This window comes from Drosophila arizonae, chromosome 3, assembly GCF_054131065.1.
Source record: "Drosophila arizonae isolate 15081-1271.41 chromosome 3, UAZ_ARI_1.0, whole genome shotgun sequence".
Lineage (NCBI taxonomy): Eukaryota > Metazoa > Arthropoda > Insecta > Diptera > Drosophilidae > Drosophila > Drosophila arizonae.
In genome coordinates this window covers 19,401,916-19,421,501 of record NC_142923.1, presented here as the reverse complement: position 1 = coordinate 19,421,501, position 19,586 = coordinate 19,401,916, and the positions used below count along the sequence as shown (strand labels likewise).

The 19,586-nt window shown below is 32.1% G+C and overlaps 3 protein-coding genes and 1 long non-coding RNA gene across 4 annotated transcripts in view; all 4 read right to left on the bottom strand.

Moving 5' to 3' along the window:
- The window catches only part of LOC149269834 (uncharacterized), a 174,950-nt gene that overhangs the window by 89,613 nt on the left and 65,751 nt on the right, over positions 1 to 19,586 (bottom strand). The window lies entirely within an intron of this gene.
- Positions 3,839 to 12,669, bottom strand: BicC (protein bicaudal C). The gene is made up of 9 exons (XM_089465555.1): positions 12,396 to 12,669; positions 12,024 to 12,073; positions 11,333 to 11,402; positions 11,184 to 11,263; positions 10,786 to 11,112; positions 10,384 to 10,509; positions 9,915 to 10,296; positions 6,844 to 8,148; positions 3,839 to 4,719 (listed from the first exon to the last, which is right to left on the bottom strand). The coding sequence occupies exons 1-9, from the start codon at positions 12,667 to 12,669 to the stop codon at positions 4,475 to 4,477; spliced, it is 2,859 nt and encodes a 952-aa protein (XP_089321681.1). The 3' UTR covers positions 3,839 to 4,474.
- LOC108611718 (uncharacterized) lies at positions 12,846 to 15,265 on the bottom strand. Its single transcript, XM_018004492.2, has 3 exons — positions 15,125 to 15,265; positions 14,041 to 14,220; positions 12,846 to 12,987 (listed from the first exon to the last, which is right to left on the bottom strand). The coding sequence occupies exon 2, from the start codon at positions 14,191 to 14,193 to the stop codon at positions 14,059 to 14,061; it is 135 nt and encodes a 44-aa protein (XP_017859981.1). The 5' UTR covers positions 14,194 to 14,220; positions 15,125 to 15,265; the 3' UTR covers positions 12,846 to 12,987; positions 14,041 to 14,058.
- The window catches only part of beat-Ic (beaten path Ic), a 63,941-nt gene continuing 61,050 nt past the window's right edge, over positions 16,696 to 19,586 (bottom strand). Inside the window, exon 8 of the mRNA XM_089465556.1 lies at positions 16,696 to 19,018. Coding sequence (XP_089321682.1) covers positions 18,330 to 19,018 — 689 coding nt within the window. The 3' untranslated portion in view covers positions 16,696 to 18,329. The remainder of the gene's footprint in view (positions 19,019 to 19,586) is intronic.

The window sequence follows — 19,586 nt, the reverse complement described above, 5'->3', positions numbered from 1 at the left end:
AATTGTATGCTTATTATAGGAAATATGGGAACATATTGTGTATAATATCTTATTAACCTAAATTTTGTTAATAGTAACAATTCAATGTAGGCATTTCGGACATCACATATTTTATTAATATTCAAGACTCATAATTATTTATTAAACATATGGATATGTGGATAAAATAAAACTATATTAAAATTTTTATCTAAATAAGATGATCAAATCAATATCATAATCTAAAGAATAATTTTTAGCAATGTTAATAATACCAATTGATTTACCGTTTTTATAACTTATAGACTATTTTCAAACGATTTAATCATTTATTTTTATTTTATCATTTATATTTACTTTAGATTTTCCTAATTGTATTCCTTTCTAGTTTTTCTGAAGTTGACTTCAGCATAATTCTAATTTATTCCAACTAGAATTTGCATAAACCACTTGTGTACTGCTTGCTATAAACAGGAGTAGGCTTTACTCCTGAGCTGCTTTGAAAACTCAACACACTTCCCCTCCAAACCAAACATTCTCACCACACTTCTCCTCATTATGTTTAGTTCATGAAGTGTATAAACTATAAACTGCTTGTACAGCTAAAGTAAACTGCTTGAAAGCAGTACCGATGATTGAACTACTTTGATAAACAATTATAAATAAAAAATTAAGAAAAACATATAATATATAATATAATAAGCATATTTTTAAATGAATATAAATTAACAAGAAAATAAAAAAAAATAAAAAACGAAATTAGTTACAAAACTACATAATTTAACGAAATTAAAAAATAACGCATAAATAAAAAATAAGAAATAAATAAATAATATGTAAACGAATCAAATACCAACGAATAATTAAATTATTTTGAAAATTTTTTTGGGACTAATTATAATAAAAAAATATACAAAAATAAAATATTTCTACATTAATTTACATATGTATATCCATCCATATATAAATTTTTATATATTTATGTGCATTACATTAGTTCCCAATTTACAGCCCATTTTCTTGGCTCATTTAGATAATCTCATAAATCGCATTTTGTGTGCCACATTTGGTCGCATCATTTTGCAGTGTTGTAAAGTTTCCCATTGAAGTCGCTGAACTCGAGTAGCTCAAGTTATTATCCTTGTTCCATATACATACAAACATAGACACACACATATGTATGTATGTATAGATGGGGCCGTTACTCTAGTTGGCCTATGACGTTGGCTAATGACTTTATCGTCTCCAGTTGTCTGCATAATTTGTATTATTTTTAGAGCACGACAAATCGCTTGCCAACTGCGTGCGAGCGGAGGCTGTGGACGGCTGTGCGGCTGTAGGCGTGGCAGGCTAATGAACTGGAAATGTGTTGTTCCAGTTGCTCCACTCACATTGGCATAATTGCAATTTTTATGATTATGACACTTTGCCTGGAGTCTCGAGTGGAGTTCCTCTTGGCCAATGGCAATCAATTTCCGCGTCCTTTTCGTCCTTGATTGTGATACAGGCCCTGCTAATGCGACGGCTGCTTCTTCTACCTTCAGTTGATTTACAACTATGCAGCAGAGTTTTAGTTTATATATATATATATATTTTTTTTTTTCCTTTTTGCAATTTTTTTCACAGCCTAAAAGTCGCCGGGTCAAAATATTTTGGCAATGAATCGAGTTGAGGCTGTTTAAATAGTTGCTTAAGTGGAACGATTCAGGCTTAAGTGATTTATGGGATATACGTCTTGGCGATATATATAGATACATATACGTTTTTACGGTAATATACGTATTTATTTAATGGCTGGCTTTTCTATCTAATATATAAGTTAGATTTATATAATTACATCGTTTAAATAAAATATATATAAATATATTCATAATCGAATAAATACTAAAAATAGAAGCGATATTTTATTTTATTTTTTTTATATATTTCTAAAGTCATTAACCAAGAGCCGCAAAAAATATGTATATAAAAAAATTTCTTAACAAATGTATTCCATCCTTAAAAAATAAGTATGTGAAAAATGTTTGTACAAAAAATTATTTAGTGTGTATTTATTTCTTGGCATGAACAAAATTGGAATGTGTTTGGATATACATATTAATATATGGATATTGAGATATAGATACTACAAAATCCACCAAATAATATTATATTCTTCTTATGTGTCGAGAAAAGGACGAGTTCGAATCCGAGAATGAATGAATGAATTATTACCATAAGATCTTAATTATTAAATGAGATAAGTTTGCTGTAGAAATAATTTTCAAAAATATTATGGGCAATACAAAAAAAAAAAAAAATAATAATAATAATAATAATAATAATAATAATAATAATTTAATAACAAAGTTGAAAATAAATAAAAGTATTTAAATAACATACTGCTGGCTAAGCTAGAGCAATATAAATTATTCATATAAACATATTATATTCGTATATTTATATATTGATATATGTACATGCAATTAAAAGAATAAACAATATTAATATAAATTGTATCCATATTATCAAAAATATCAAATCATATTAAAAATGTGCATAGGAAAATTCATGTTTTGTATTATTACAATATTACAATGATACAAAAAATCAATTTTTAAAAATATTATTATTATTCCCTAAAAAACTCCCTAGCTCTATCTTCACTTACATTTACTTTCCGTGTTAAAATACAAATTTTAGCATATGTTTATTACATTTTCAGAATAATGGAAAATCGCGAACATATGTCTTGCGGCCATCCATAGTTAGGTAGATCCAGAAACGACTACCTGGACTTGGGCAACTTTGCATGCTAATGCCATGTGCTGAGCTCAGCTCTACGCGAAGGTCAAACTTGAATACAGGCAGCTTCATGAAAAATTCCTGGGAATCCCAAGGATTCAGGTAGGATTAAAGGATAATTTTCGAGTATGTTTGCCCTATAAATAGACTGCCACAGCCAGGATCGCCAGTTCAGTTCAGTGCAAGCCTTTGTTCCGTGGTGAAGTGTCGACTCAGTTTCAGTAATTTGTAAATAAAATTTGTCCATTTATATCAAGTGCAATGTGCTTAGATTTGAATCTCTATTCAAGTTGAATTTGTGATAAAACAAAACTCCCAAATATTTCATACACTGAGTCGACATGGGTCCGTCCGTCCGTCCGTAAGAAGTAAACTTAAGTGTCTCTATTTCTACAATATACTCAGATATTTTAAGACTTTCTGTATATATAGCTATATCTTGACTTGACTTTACATTCTATTAGATAAATCTGCTTTCTGTTTTTCAGTTTAAAAATATTACTTTTGTGTATATATTTTCGATTTTATAAAACTTTTCTTCTTTTCTTATTTTTCATATTTTCTATTTTCTATTTTTACTCAACCTTTGATCCCTAAGAAAATTATTGTAATACTGATGTCAATAAATTTTCGACTTACTAAAACTCTTCTCATGCATGCCTCTAGAAAATTCTAGTTTTTCCATTTTCAAATCGTCCTTTTCATATTTTTTGTATTTTACTTTGTTTTTGACTTTCTAATGATCTTTTCATGCTCGCTTTTACTACTTTTGATTAAATTCACATTTGATTTCGCTATTCCTATTTATTAATTCTCTTTTCATTTTTTATCTCTTAACTCAAATAAAACAGTAGCAGCTTCGGCTAACTGAAAACAAAAGCAGCAAAGGCATAAAACATAATTAAAAATGTACTTAATTAAAAACATGCAGATTAAAATTCAATATCGAATAGATAAAAAACAATAATACTTTAGCCAGATTTTCTTTGCTTTGCTTTTCTTTTTAAATTCAGATTAAATTGTGTTTTTATTATATTTTTTGTTATTTTCTATTTTTTGTTTTGTAACACGTGAGTTCTGCGCGACTTCTTAACTTTTTTATTTTATTTTTTTTCCATCGGTTAAATTCATTTCTTTACAATATACATTATAAATACGTTTGATTATCTTCATAAATAGTTCATATAATAAATTTCGTTTGGGTACAACAAATGCGAGTATTGAGAGTCAAGCCAAACAGGAAATCAAAAATTTTGCTGTGTACACACTACTGAAAATATTACGCATTGTTTTTATTTTGTTTTGTATTCTTTTTAGACTGTGTTTCTTCTTCTGTTTTGTTTGTGTTTGTTTTTTGTTTGTGTGAGTTTTGATCATATTTTTCGTGTAAATGTTCTGGTCTCGCATCTGTTAAATACTTCAATGCCTTTGGCGACCTTAATAATTACGTTGAATAAATAAATGAGTTTGAGAGTGTGTATATATATATGGGAGAACGTTATTTTCTAAATGTTATGTAACTTCTATCGTATTTTTCTTTTTTTATGTTTTTTGCTTTTTTTTGTTTTTTGTTTTACTCTGTAGTACTTTTGATTTTTTTTTAGTTTCTTTTCTGTTTTTTTTTTTTTTTTTTTTAGAGGTTTTGTTTTTAGTTTTCTGCAATTTCTCAGCAGCATGAATAATAACAGCACCATTCCCCAGCATTCTCCATTTACCACTGATTCGAGGGGCGACGCTCAGCTCCGGGCGCAGCGCTGCCGGAGAATCGCGGCGAGGAGCTCTGCGAGGAGCTGCTGCTGGGCAAACTACTGCAGGCGGCTTCGGTAGCCAGAAGCGTATGAATGGCCGCCAGCAGCTTCTTGCGAGCTCCGAACGCCGTTATGCCCAGCTCCATGAGATTCTCCTCTGTCAGTGTTGGAAACATTTCCAAATCGATTTCGTTCAAAACGAAAATTTCTACAAAGAGAACGAAAACAAAAGAAATAAATTAAATAGAAAGAAAATTGAGAGACAAATTCAGAGAAAATACAGAAAAGAAAAAATATAGCAAATAAAAAAGAAACAACATTTATGAACCAAAAATATATACAAAAAATAATATATATATATATAAAAAAAAAAAAAAAAACAAAAACAAAATAGTAATAAAAATGCTTAGCAAAAAAAAAAAAAAAATAAAATAAAAATTACAAACAAGGAAACAATTGTAGTAAAAATATTTCCACCATATAATAAAAATACTATAAATACAAAAGAAGAAAAAAATCCTAGATAGTTAAATAAACTAGCAAATATAATTTGCAACTAGCAAATATCTTCAATATGTCACTGCCACAAAGTACAAATCATAACAAGAAACAAAAATTGACTTTAGCTTCTAGCTATAACAAAAAAAAAAAATTATTAACATGTAAAATTAAAAAAAAAAAAAAAAACCCCCATCTTATTCCATTCCCTAACCTACCCCCCAACTACATGCACTACTCTTCACAAACTATGGCATTGGAACCACTTGATACAAATACAACAAATGATACAAACGACTGAATGGATTAACTGCTAGAAATCTCCTAATTCGACGCTTTTCGTGGGAAATTATAAGAACGAAACCTCATCAAAAGCTGGCTAAGAGTCCTACTGCCTACGTCTTCAAGAAAGGAATCTAATCAACGCCACCGTCAAAAATTCTCTTCTAACCATTCTGATTTCAACTGTTCAATTCTTCACTCTTCAGACCTCGCTGCAATAAAAGAAAAATCCATAGAATAGGCAATTAAGCTAAATATTAAAAATATAGCAAATCAAATGGACCATCGTACACACATCACATCCTTTTAAAGTCTCAATCCTTTGATCCTTATCCGAACCCCTATTTCTACAACAAATTATTCCTACATATACTGACAAAGAAAAAATAAAAAAATAAAAATGTAAAATAAAAAAAAAACACAAAAAAAAAAAACAAATAAAAAAATAAATAAAAAAGAAAAATCCATAAAATAGGCAATCAAGCTAAATATTTAAAATATAGCAAATCAAATGGACCATCGTACACATATCACATCCTTTTAAAGTCTCAATCCTTTGATCCTTATCCGAATCCCTATTTCTATAACAAATTATTTTCCTACATATATTGACAAAGAAAAAATAAAAAATTAAAATGTAAAATAAAAAAAAACACAAAAAAAAAACAAATAAATAAAAATAAAAACTAAATAAAGAAATAATAAAAAAAATTAAAAAAAAAATATATAATAATAAAACAAAAAGAATCATTTCCAGATTATAATACAATGAAATGGAAAACCGTGACTTAAAAAAAAATAATAATAATAAATAAATAATAATAATAATAATAAATTTACAATGTAAAAATTGTAAACATCAAAAATGATAAGCCATAACTTCAAAATATTTTCTTTTTATAGTACAATAAAAAAAAAAAAAAAAAAAAAAAAAAAAAAAAAAAAATAGTAAAAAAAAGTAAAGGAAAAAAATAAAAATTAGAAATATAAATATATACAAAAATTAGATTGGTATTTTTAGCAATTCAAAAATATTCTATAAATAATCAGCAAATCCTAAGACGAATTGATAGTACATTATTAAGGATAAAAAAAAAAAATAAATAAATAAAAAATACAAAATATGACATATCAAATACGGAAACATGTAGATATTAATATATAAGAAATTTAGGACTAAAATGATTGTAAAAAACGGTTTTTAGTTATTTAAGAGCTTAATTGATTGAATGTTAGCATAAACTATGTAAAAAAAAATATAGATACATTAAACTAGAATAAAAGCTTAATGACAATAAAAATACAATACAAAATAAAGTTTGCCCTTTTATAACTAATAATAATAATCTTTATATTTTTATACCGAAACCAACAAGACAAACTATTAAGAAAATTTGCAATGGTCTGCTTGGATTTAAAAAAGTCAATGAAAAAAAAAACAGATCCACAGTTAAGAAAAATGTTGCAAAAGATATAATAAAATAAAAAAAAAATAATAATAATAATAATAATAATAATATTAATAAAGAAGGATGGTGAATTATTGACTCACTTATGTAATGCTCCAGGCCGAGGCTTGTCAATAAGGTGTGTATATCCTTGTGCTGCGAGAGTTGCATTCGACGACTGACGGGCGTTGCGTCCAGCAGGCCCGTGGTGGCGCTCAGTCCGTAGGGTGAGCCCAGACCGGGTGGGGGAAGAGGCATTCGCCAGCCATTCACACCACCGATCCCGTCATCGACCGTTTCGAGGGGGGCCGGTGAGGTGCGGCTTAGACCCATGCCCAGCCAGGCGGGGGTTGGGGTGCGCAGCTCACCTGCCACCGGAGTTCGTTCCATGGCCTTAAATCCAAGTGCGCGTTTCATATCAAAATCAAATGCGCGTTGTTGTTGCTGCTGCTGTTGTTGTTGTTGATGTTGTTGCTGTTGCTGCTGATGTTGTTGCTGTTTGCCAGCAACCGCTGCTAAATCGTAGTGCAAATTACGATAGCTCTCGGCGCTGCCAGGCAACAGATGTGCTCCGCCGCTATTGATGCCGTTATTCGCATTGCTCAGTCCAAGCAAGACGCCATCGCTGAGACGGCGGCCGAGTCGAGCGGCGCCCACAATGCTGCCTCCCACCTCGCTGCTGTAGGTGGAGTCCGGCGAGTAGTGCGCCCGATTGGCGCCCGACGACGATGATGTTGAGGAGACGGTCGTCTGTACTTGGCCATACGGTGGATACGATTGCTCCAATGAAGTGGTGCTGCTGCTGAAGCTCTGATAGCCGCTTGTGTTTTGGCTGCAGCTATTGCGAGGCGATAGATTGATGGATCCCGTTACGCTGATGGTGGGCGGCATATTTGCGGGGGGCTTCAGTAAGCCAGCTCCGGGCACTTGCAAATAGTTATTGTTATTATTATTGATGTTGTTGTTGTTGTTGTTATTATTATTGTTGCTGCTAATGTTATTACTCGTAGCAGTTGCATTATTATTGTTGTTGCTACTGCTGCTGTTGTTGCTGTTGTTGTTGTTGTTGATGGCTGACAGCGGACGGGGCTGATAATTGTTGTTATGCAACTGCATATACTTCTGTGTGGGCGCACATATGCCGGTGGGCGTGGCCAGGCCAGCTGCACCGAGCAGCATGTGACTCTTGCCATTGTTGTCATACGGCGTCAACTGTCCGCCCATTGTGGGCGGCAACAGCGATGGCGTCTTGGGACTATCCGGATAACCGGCCAATAGCGCAGTCAATTGGGATCGATACGCCAGACTAACATCACTATCCTTTGGCATGAAATAATAATCGGGTATATCTGGCTTGATGGCGGGCGTAGTCAGGTGGAGAATCTCCTGGCGCGCCTCATAGATTTTATCTGCAAAAATGGAACACTTTGTTAATTAATTTGTATATGCATATAAATATTAGATGATCATATAAATATGATCAAATATATTTTCTCTTGCCCTTTTAGATGAGAAAATTATTCCATTTCGATTATCATAATAGATTAATACGAATTAAACATAAATAATTCATAAACAATTTTAATAAATAACATACAATTTAGTTACTATAATTGTAATTATTAAATGATAAGGAATACAACAACCTATCCAATCCTATCCACCCAAAATTCACACACAAGCTAAAACATTGTCTTCGCCGTCTACGTCATGCAACAAGTCGCACTAATACTATAAAAGCTCAGGAGGCCACCGGCAATACACACCCATACATGTGTAAATATAGCACTCACACTATCTACTGTGAGCCGGCGGCTATAGCTCTCACGCTCACAAAATACACGACTTTTGTTGTTTTTGCTAGTCTACGTTAAGCTAAGTACAGTAATACTAAAACAATAACGACTAACAGCTCTAACACTCGCGCTGTCTAATTAGAGCGCGCGTACTTCCTCTAAGTTTTTCTTCAAAGTCTTTCCTCTCATTATATTTGTATTTGTTCTCATTATATCTTTCCAGTATTTCCCCAAAGTATTCTTATAAGTATTTGTTCTATTCTTTTCTATTTGTTCTATTTTTTTATTTTTTTTTTTTTTTTTTTTAGCATTTATTCGAAGTATTTCCTCTAAGTATTTCCCCTAACATCAAGTATTTTCTCGAAGTATTCTTATAAGTATTTGTTCTATTCTTTTCTATTTGTTCTAATTTTTTCAGCATTTATTCGAAGTATTTCCCCTAAGTATTACTTCTAAGTACTTGTTCTCCTTATTTCTATCCAGCATTTATTCGAAGTATTTCCCCTAAGTATTACTGCTAAGTACTTGTTCTCCTTATTTCTATCCAGCATTTTTTCGAAGTATTTCCTCTAAGTATTTCTATACATCTAAGTATTTCCTGTTAAGTAGTTTCTCTAACAATTGGTACTAATTATTTTCTCAAAGTATTTCTTCCAAGTTTTTTCATCCAAGTCTTCTAAATATTGCTTCTCAGTATTTTCTCCAAGTCCAAGTATTCTTTTAAAAATTTCCTCTAAGTATTACCTCCAAGTCTTTAATGCAAAGCTGAACGATCACACACTGCACTACTGACCCCCATCAGGTGTGGGCGACTGAAGAAATGCTTCAGCTGCTGCCCTTTATATAGGGCGACTCTCACTCAAACACGAAGTCGCTCTCAAATGTTGGGCCCGACGTCAGGTAGGGGATCGTTGCAGTCGAGCTGAAGTGACCAATGGGATCACTCTCTGCTGCTTCAGGCATTCTAGCTTCGGTTTGCTCACATATAAATACCAAATGAATACTAGTGCATACGTAGAGATGACTGAGACGATCTTCTGTAGTTCTCCCTAGACATAGAGACAGACGGAGAGATGGACTGGACAGGGAGACAGAGAGACAACTATACAGACAAACATACGTGCTTGTGTATATATGCTTAAATAATTATACCCTACTCAATGTAGAGAATTAGTTTATATAAATAAATATCAATTAGGTAATAAATTTATGAATACTTTTTTAAGGGGCATAAAAAACTAATTAATACTATATTTATGCATAAAAATAAAAATAATAATTTATACACATACTATTATATGTGTATAAATTCGTATTCTTATGCCCATTAAAAACACACAACCATATAAAAACCCAGATATACATATAAATTCACTTACCGATAAATTTCTCAATGCCCTTGATTACAATGGCTAATGTGCTTTGTCGTTGCTTTTGACGTAAAGTTATATAGACGCCGTGCTTGATATTCAGGCCCATTATTTCGGAGGCATCAGTCTGATTGTCCGGAAAATCAAATATCAATGCTACGGGCATATTGCCGAGCAATTGCTGTCGGGCCCTATAAACATCGTCGATGCGTCCACTGATAGTCACCTGCGATTTTTTCAACGGCTTCACATTCATATCAGACAGATCAGGAAATATGATTTTGGTCTGGGTGCGTTCCATAATGCTCAATAGATTCACATTATTCTTGCCCTTAACAATCTCATGATGTTGTGGCGAGATCTCCATTTGAACATTCACAAGGATTTGACTCTGAATTGATGAGAGCATGGGATAGGAGATTTAGAGAATCAGGAATTGGTGTAAGATGTATTTTCAATTATTCTCTTGAGTACTTACCGCAATGCTCTCGAAAGCAAAGTTGATCAGCAATTGGGTGGCGTCGCGCACCTGAGCTGATTCCTTTTCAGAGCCTTTGACCAGTACCAGAGACGTATGTAGCTTAGGACGTGATGAAAATATGACCTGAAATTTATTTGAATACAGTTATTACAAGTTGAAAAACAATTAAAAAAAAAAAAAAGAAAAGGATAAGCTATGGTCAGAAAAGAAATTAGTTAGGTCCACCAAGATAATTAAGATTTAGTTAATTTACTTGGAACATCGATTTTGAATCTTAAATAGTTCGATTAAAGTTCTCGAGAAGAGCTCTCACGTCTGATTATATTGAAACCTAATGAAGCCTTATGCTTAAACTAAAAATTCTATTTCTATTTGTTTTTAGACTCCTAATAGATTTACCTGCACATTGAATTTGCTCTCAATCATTTTGATGTATGGCGTCTCGTGGTCCGGCTGTGGTTTGCCCGGTCCCATGACGGGCATCTCGAACGAGATGAGCAATGGGGTGGATAGACGGACCAAAGCTCTGGCACGCTCCACACCCTCGAGGCTGCCGCACAGCGACACCTGATTCGATTTCTCCGTCGGATTCGAGCGGTTCGAGTCCGGGAAATGTATGTGCGTGTGTGTGTCGTCCATGATGCGTTTTATATTGTTGCCGCCACGTCCAATGATATATGAATGATCCGTATAGCTAACATCCATTTTCATAATAACACGAGTGCCCTAAAAACCCAAATATCGAGAGATGTCAAATTGCATCTATAGAGGAATTTTCGGATTTAGTTTAGACTTACCCTGGAGTCAAGACTGCCAAGAATATGATCTTTGGCGCGTTGCACCTGATCCACCTTACCCACAATACGTACATGGGGATCTATAGCATGAAAATTTATTTGTATAGAGTGCCATTTAGGGAACACAGATTCCAGAGATCGTAACTCACCCTTCTTGCTCTTGGCGCCAATCTTCAGTCTGCAAGGCCAGCTTACATATGTATCAGTGGTGCTCATGATCTGAAAGATAATAAGTATATTTGCATATATAGTGGGTGTATATATGCGTCTTTATATAATACACTTGAATTTTGTATTAGTAATTGGATTTAGCTAAACATTTATGGTTTCTTCACTAAAATTTGTAATTTGTCGGCTAAATGTTTAAACGTAAATTTTGCAGTAACGTTTAAACAGTTTTTATTTTAGTGATATGCGTCTGTAATGTACAAAAATTCCAATACCTACTGAGATAATAAACAGTTCACACTTCTCAAATGCAAAACAACAAATGATTGAAAACTCAAAGTAAATTACGTCGATACTTTACGATATGTATCTAAAGAGCTTATATCAATTGATGAAATATAATCAAAAGCTTTCGATATTAAATAGAAAAGAAATATCTTTAAAAACTATCGATAACGAATAATAAAGTAATATATAAAAGAGAATAATAGAGTGCAAGTTTTCTCTGAGTTAAGTAAGTAGAAGAGTTTTTTTTTTTCCTATCAAAAAGTAGAATATAAGAATATTAATTAATACATTATGACTTGAATTTTATTATTTAATTTCTGCGTATTGTTATATAGTATATATATATAGATATTTCTTAAAAATATATTTTAATTCTCAACTTACATTATCAAAGAAATATTCTGCACCATTCATGCCTTCAATGGCGCTGTCCGCTGTGAAATTTAATTATTATTAGTATTAATATTTATGAATAGCAAGAAATATATTTTAAAATTTAAAGATAAAAAAATTTATTTTATTTTTATATACTAATATATATTCTATATGCAACATAACAATAATAGCAATGAAATTCACGTTTTTCTTATACAATAAACCAGAAAAAGAAATGTGTGCTATTTTTGCTTTCATTAATGTGCTGACTTTTTTTTTTTTCTTTCTTCTTCTTTTATTTTATAGACAGATTTATATTTAAATAAACGCATATCTATGTCCATTTATATATTAACGCTTATATTTAATTAGCCAGCTTACCCTTTAGCAACTGCTCTAGCTTCTGTCGATCAACCTTGAAGCGCTCCGTATGCAGATCGTCCACATTCTGTACGCCCAACTTGAGTGCAATCGCGCGAATGTCACTCCAATCGCTGTCCACCGAGGAGATCTCGCTTTGGGTCTCGCTCGGTGCACGGGGCAGTGGCAAGGAGTTGAGATTGGCCCCAACTGGAGTTGTCTTGCCACTGGCCATGGCGGTGACCTCGGCGGCCGTTGGGTAAATCAATTTATTGAATGACGCACAGGAGAGCATCTTGTTGATTATCGGCTATCGGTTGTCGGTTATCAGTTATCGCTTATCGCTTAACGACTGCTGTTCTTGTTGTTCGGTTATCAACTTGTTCAATTTGTTTATCGAATGGTCGTTTAGTTTTTCAAACCAAGCAAAAAGGTCGTTTAGTGGCTGTCCGTCGGGAGGTTGTGGAGGAATTTGTCTTCCAGTGTGTGTGTGAGTGCTTGAGTTTTAGTGTGTGAGTGTGTGTTCGTGTGTATGTGTTTGGGTGTTCGTGTGTGCGTATGTGTGTGTGTGGGGTGTGTTGCTCCTGAGCAACACTGCGATTGATGAGATGAGCTGTGGACAGAAGATGGAAGCCAAATATGAGCATGACTAAATTAGCATAAGTGGAAGACTGAAACTGAAAGAAATTCTATATATAATTTAAGGACAAATATAAGCAATAAAATTTAAATATAATTTTTTTTTATTTATTTAAGTATTCTCTAAAAACACTATAAAATTTCAATTTATTAATAGTTTTTAAATTACTTTTAGTCACTCATTAAAAGAGAGGAAAAATATTCATATATATGCTATCAGTGTTTCTAGTATTATTTATTAGTAAACAGAAAGCAAATATAGTTCAACAGAATTTCCAACATATATTATTAGTTGCAATATTTGTCCTATTAATATTAGGTGAAGTTATTGAAAGAATATATTTGCGATACTTAAAGATAAATTTTCCTTATTAATTAAATTTGAATTTTAATATTAACAGTTTTAAAAATTGTATGAACATTAACATTTTAATTTATTTATTATTCTCATGTATTAATTGACTATAGGACTTAAGAACTTTTTGCTTTCTAATGCATTTAAGCCTAAAGAATTTAATTTGTTTTCTAATTAAATTTATATATGAAAATGATATAAAATGTCATTTAATTGTTTTGTTCCTCCAATAATTTTAGAATATTTAAAATAGAAAAGCTCTAATAACTACAAAAATTAAAAAAAATAAATATAATTTTTTAAAAAGAATCACCATCTTTGGTCTGCGTTTATTTTCATTATATTCAAATATAATTATTTGGTATATGAATTATTTGGTACATATCTTCAGGTATTTGATTTCTTTTATTGTTAAATATTCCTTTTTATTTTTATATACTTATTTATCTTATTGCAACATTTCTAGAGCACAACCATAACCTCTATGTAAGACTTAAGACAGCCATGAGGTTTCTTGCTTATGTCTTGATCCATTTTCAGAAACGGAAAAGCAAAGAACACGCCAAAAAATTAGGGATACACATAAATTTACAGCTAGACTTTCACTTCTCTATGGCACTTTCACACTCACACTCACACTCACACATGCACACACACGTGGCACTCACTTACCGAACCAGTTCGCCAGCTCTATTTGAGATTGAAGAGGCCTTGAAAGTCCAAACAAATAGCATGGGTTAGGTCCTGGACGAATTGTATGGCCTCGACGAGACAAACGTTCATAACAAAATTACGAATTTGTACGAATCTTTCAACGAAAGGCATTTATACTGGTTTGGATTTTTGTTGTGTCTATATCAGTATATAGAGTATTGAGTCTTTAATAATTATTATAAATTTATTTATTTTATACATATATATAAATATATATATTACAATTATGAAATAATAGGATATTTCGCTTTTTGTGTTTTTCTTTTTTTATTAATTTTTCTTTTTTTAAATTGCAAGCAATTTATTTTAATTTTTTTTTTCCAACTAGGAACTTTTTGCTGCTACCGCTTGAACGACTCAAAGCCAATTGAACGTACTGTTGTCGCCTTTGGGAGCAGCTCACAGGGATCGAGCTGAACGACAAAAAGTTGCTGCAGAACGGTAAACAGCGTTTAGCCAATCGGAAAAATGTGGCTCGCGGCGCCTGGAGAAATGCATTTAAGAGGACCAGATGGGTCAACGAACCGCTCACAGAGAGTGTAGGAGAAAACGAATTTAGATTCTAGCAAGCAAAACAAACGCAGAGAGAGCCGAGCTTGTGGATAGATTGCGTGAGCGCACGGTCACGGCGCTCTCGCTCTTTTGGGACATTTCGCAAAGAGAAATTTCCTTTTTTGCTTAAGGCGAGCAAAGCATGAAATGTTGAAGGGAATTTTTAGGGCTTATGCTGAGAAATCATATGATTTATAAGCACCTATAATTATTTCATATTATATAAGAATTTTGAATTTTAAATTATAATTTAACGTAAATTTGGTTTTATTTCATTTATCTTTTCCATTTTAAGTTGTGCAGTATGCAATTTTTGTTGGAAAATGTTGCTAAGCTTTAACAGCCTACTGTTAGCGCTGCTAACAGTCTGTTAACATATTACAAGAATATCATGTAAAAGCAAACTTTGAAAGAAAAAAAAAAAAATGATCTACAGTTTTACGCACACATTTTTTCCCGCCAAAACAAAAAGTAGGAAAAAAAAACTTACCGTAAATCCAAAGAGTTTTTTTAATGGAACAATTTACACAGATGAATTGAATAATTAAGTTAACAAAATAAATATTTATAAAATCATAAATAGGCACAAAATTCGAATTTAGCCAAAGAAAAGACGCTTTATTTATTAAAAAAGTGAAATTTTTAGGCGTAATTACGTCAATTGGTTAAATTTTCAGTTAATTAAATTGTTGGCAGTCGTTTTATTTTTTATATGTGAAAAAAAAAATAATCACTACCGAAGACAGGGGTACAAAAAGAAAAAAAAAAATTAAAGACACGTGCGTGAAAAAATACAAAAATTAGGGAAATTATTGCGAAGCCAAGAGAATAATTATAGTCAAGGTCAAGTGGAGTAAAGCGCAGAATTTATTTCAAATTTCGTTTCTTTTTAAACACTTAAATTAAATGATATTTTTAATAATTCGAAACACAACGCGTCGTAGTAAATGGAAAGGGACTTGGACGGTGCTTTCGTCGTCATTGAAGCGCGTTGACTGTAGAGCGCGAGGCGGAGTTCTTGTCTCGTCTGACCTTCAGGCGGAGCTTTGGACAATTGAAGCAGGGCGTGTTAATAGAAAAAGCTCGCAGATCACAACACGTGCATGGGCAACGCGAGTGCAGCTGCAGCAACGGCACTTGACTAAAAGCTTTTCTTAAAAGCATTTTTCAGATTAGACAGCTGCCAGTAAGCTGCGTAAGCTTAAAAGTTCTCAGCCAGCCCGTTAGATGGCGTTAGCTAAATATAGCAGCGCCTTTACAGTGCTTTACATAAACGTATTTCTGTTGTAGTAGAAGAAGAAAGTCTGAGTTACTTCATTATTTATAATTTATTATTGTTTATTTATGTTCATATATATATATTTAATGTATAGCCATATATACTAATGCTTGCCAGTTGTTTAATTTACTTTTTACATGTATGCTTATTTATAAATATATATTTTATATATGTTCTTTACTTTTTACAATATTGTGTGTTTTTTTTTTTTTTTTTTTTTTTTTGACATTTTTAGATTTTTGTTTTTTTTTTTGTTTTTATGGATATGAATATGTTTTTTTTTTTTTTATATATTCAATGTAAGCTTTTGCATTTCATTATTTTTTAATATTCATAATATATATGTATATAATTCTAAATCTATTTAAACAACATTTATGTTTCAAATTTATTTCAATTTTTTTAAGGTTTTATTGAGTATTTTTAATTTTTTGAATAATTTAAAAAAGTTAAATCAACAAAAATTCGATTTTCATTCTCTCTACGCTTTTCTATATACACTAACAGTTTATAAATAACTTTTACATATTAATGTTTGTTTTTCTTTTTTTTTTTAAATATATATTTTTGTTTATAAAGCTTAGCAGAAAACTGAAAATATATTAAATTATAAAAAAATCTTTGCAGTAATATTGAGTAAAACACAAACCAAAAATCAGGGAAGACAACTTTCACAACACTTTTTTTTTTTGATTAGCATGCATTTATAGCTGTTATATATCTAAATATATATATATTATTTAACATTTACACATAAAAACTTACTAACCATAAATTCACAATTTTTGTTTTTTTTTTCTTTTTTTTTTTTTTTTGACAACTTCTTAGTATATTTAGCTATATACAATTATTTTAATTTTTCATTATAATATTATTTATTAATTAAATTTCCTGTTTATTTATCTTCCTAGAAAATTCCAAAACTTTTTTTTTTCAACTTTTTCTGTTCAATCAATATTTTCAATTATTTTTATTTCATTTACATATTGCGTTTTTCATCCACTTTTGTTTTTATTTATAAGGCAAAGGAACTATTTACCGTTGGATTTTTGTTTGCCAAAAATTTTCAAATAATTTCTTGTTAATGTTTAGTTTGCTGAAAACAGAATTTTGATTTTTATTATTTAAGAAATGTTTTTTGTCGATTAAGCTGATATTTATTTATAATTTTTGCGTCTACAAATGAAAATTTTTTTGTAATTAATTTTGCATACTTCCAAAACCGTAAAAAGTTCCTTTCTATATATTATGCTGTTATTATGCTCTTTCTTATGTATTCCTATTCCCTTATTCTACTGATAAGCAGAACTTTATTTACAAAATCCATGGTGAGCGGGTGAGTGAGCGAGAGAGCTGCTTCTTTTGTGGTTTACGCTTCTTACTGTACTTTAAATTGCACTACGATATACATATAAAAGCTAAGCTCAAGTGCAAATTCAAAGCGCAGTCAAAGCTTTTCGCAGATCTTTATAGCTTATGTGATGTAAACAACGAGAGATTAGAATTTCTGATTGAATATGTTTCTGTAACTTAAAATATGAGTGTAGCTGTTGCTGTCTAACGAATATTTGAAATTAAATGAAACAAAAGAGCGGCAGAGTGGACAGAAATAAAAATAGGGCTAGTGATTATACTAGTTCATACAAATGTTTGTTTTGTTTTATGTTTTTTTTATTTGGGTTTGCTTTATGTTGTGATCTAAAGAGTAGTGAGTAACTCCATTATTTCGGCATGAATGTGAAATCATAGTGAGAGCAAGCTCAAACGGCGAAATCTGCAGAGAAAATGGGAAATTAAAATTCACATTCGGACATTTCAAGGGAAATTAACTGAAGAGAACACACAATGACTCTCAAACTGCTATCAAAACTAAAAATGTAATAAAATTATGTAAAGATAATCTTAACTAATTTCTAATGCGTTTTATACATATACAAACATTTAAATATATTTTGTGTATTACTTATAATAATTAACTCTACTTCTATGAGCTTCACCTGTTAATTGTTTGCGTACATATGTTGTATATATTTATATAATTAGATTATTTATTTATTTTTTTGTTAAGTTTTTATATTTACTCTCATTACATTTATGTATACCATATATTAACATATTACCAGTTACGCTCTCTTAATATACTATAATATACTTAAGCTTCTCTTTGCTTTTCTTTGTTTTGCTTCTCCCGAAATTGGCTTCACAACGTCTTAAGTGCGTTTTAGCCAGGGCGAACTGTAAATTTCCTTTTTTATTTTTGTTTTGCTTTGCTGTTTGCCGCTTGTGACATTAATTATTGCGCGTGTAAAAACAAATAAGAGAAAGAAACAAATATGGTTAAGAGAAATGTGCCCATTCGTTCGCATGGCAGCACCTTAAGCTACTTTTCGAAATGCATTTCATCATCAATTTAGCATCAGCATGGCGCTGCCGCTGCTAGCTTTGGGCATGTCATCAATAATCGTTGATCCGGCTGCGAGGCCGCGCCCACTTTAGCAAGTGTCGCTGACAGCTGTTGATGTTGGCGCTTTAGTGTTGCTCGGTCTGCAGCTGCAGTTAAATCAACGCCAGAATTGCCATCATCATCATCATCATCATCATCAGTAGCAGCAACATCAGCGTTAGCAATATCGTCAATATCATCATCATCATCATCAACGTCGTAATCATCATTATTGCGTTGCAAAAGTGTTGCCAATGCCATTTGACAATTATAAAAGCATTTGTCGCTCTCACTCGGCGCTGTCTTTGACATTGTCACATTGGCAACTTCGCCGTCGCCGTCGCCGTCACCATCGTTGCTGCCATCTCTGCCACCGTCGCCGTCGCTAGCCGTCTGTTGCGTCGCTGCACTGTCGCTGGCATATTGACAGTTGTTAATTTGATGGCGCATCCACAGCCAGCAGAGGGGCGGCAGCGCGAGTGCAACGCTTAGCCATGCGGTGTACGCATCAAAGTGACACGCCCACTTTGCCAGATGCCTGTTGATGTGTCGGTGCAGCTTTGCCATGTGCTGCAATGGCAACGCCTCCATAAGCTTCAATAACCAAACGCGCCAAAAGATTGCCTGAGCAGCGCTCGAAGCGCCCGACGCACCGTTATCCGCTGTAAAATAGACACAAAGCGAAAGAGAGAGTGAATGAGTGTGAGAGCGGATTATAAAGTGCGCGTTTGTCCATGTATGGTGGGAGGCGTGTGCATTAGCAAAGAGATTTCATAAGCTCAAACTAAAAGAGAGTTTGTAGTTTAAGTTCACACTGAGCAGAGATTGAAATGACTTTAAGTTTATTTTCAGCTTATTATTATTATTATTATTATTTTTCTTTTCGGACACAAATTTATTATACAAAAGAGCGAAAATTCCTTTACTTACTAAAACTAAATTTGTATTTTAATCTTAATGGCAATGAAATATTTCTTTGCCATGGGATATTTACTCTTTGATATTTTACAAAAGCTAAGTTCAAGCAAATTTATGAAAGAGCAAAGCATCATCTAGATATTAGTTCTTACTCCTTTCATTAAACCAACGTTACTAAGGGTTCTATTTATGTGAACGAGGCTTTTATTAGGGATTATTTACTCTTTGATGTTTTGCATAAGCATAGCTTAAGTTAAATTCCTCTGATCTTTTGCATCGATTCAGATATGGTGCAGCTTTATATTTTATTTG

What these genes read in the sequence shown, in the direction of transcription:
- BicC (XM_089465555.1), bottom strand. Translation starts at nt 12,669, where the DNA reads ATGCTCTCCTGTGCGTCATTCAATAAATTGATTTACCCAACGGCCGCC. An exon ending in AGAGCAAATTCAATGTGCAG is followed by an intron (nt 10,510 to 10,785) that starts GTAAATCTATTA and finishes AATAAATTTCAG; the next exon opens with GTCATATTTTCATCACGTCC. An exon ending in CGGCCTGGAGCATTACATAA is followed by an intron (nt 4,720 to 6,843) that starts GTGAGTCAATAA and finishes TTCTCTTTGTAG; the next exon opens with AAATTTTCGTTTTGAACGAA.
- LOC108611718 (XM_018004492.2), bottom strand. Translation starts at nt 14,193, where the DNA reads ATGCCTTTCGTTGAAAGATTCGTACAAATTCGTAATTTTGTTATGAAC.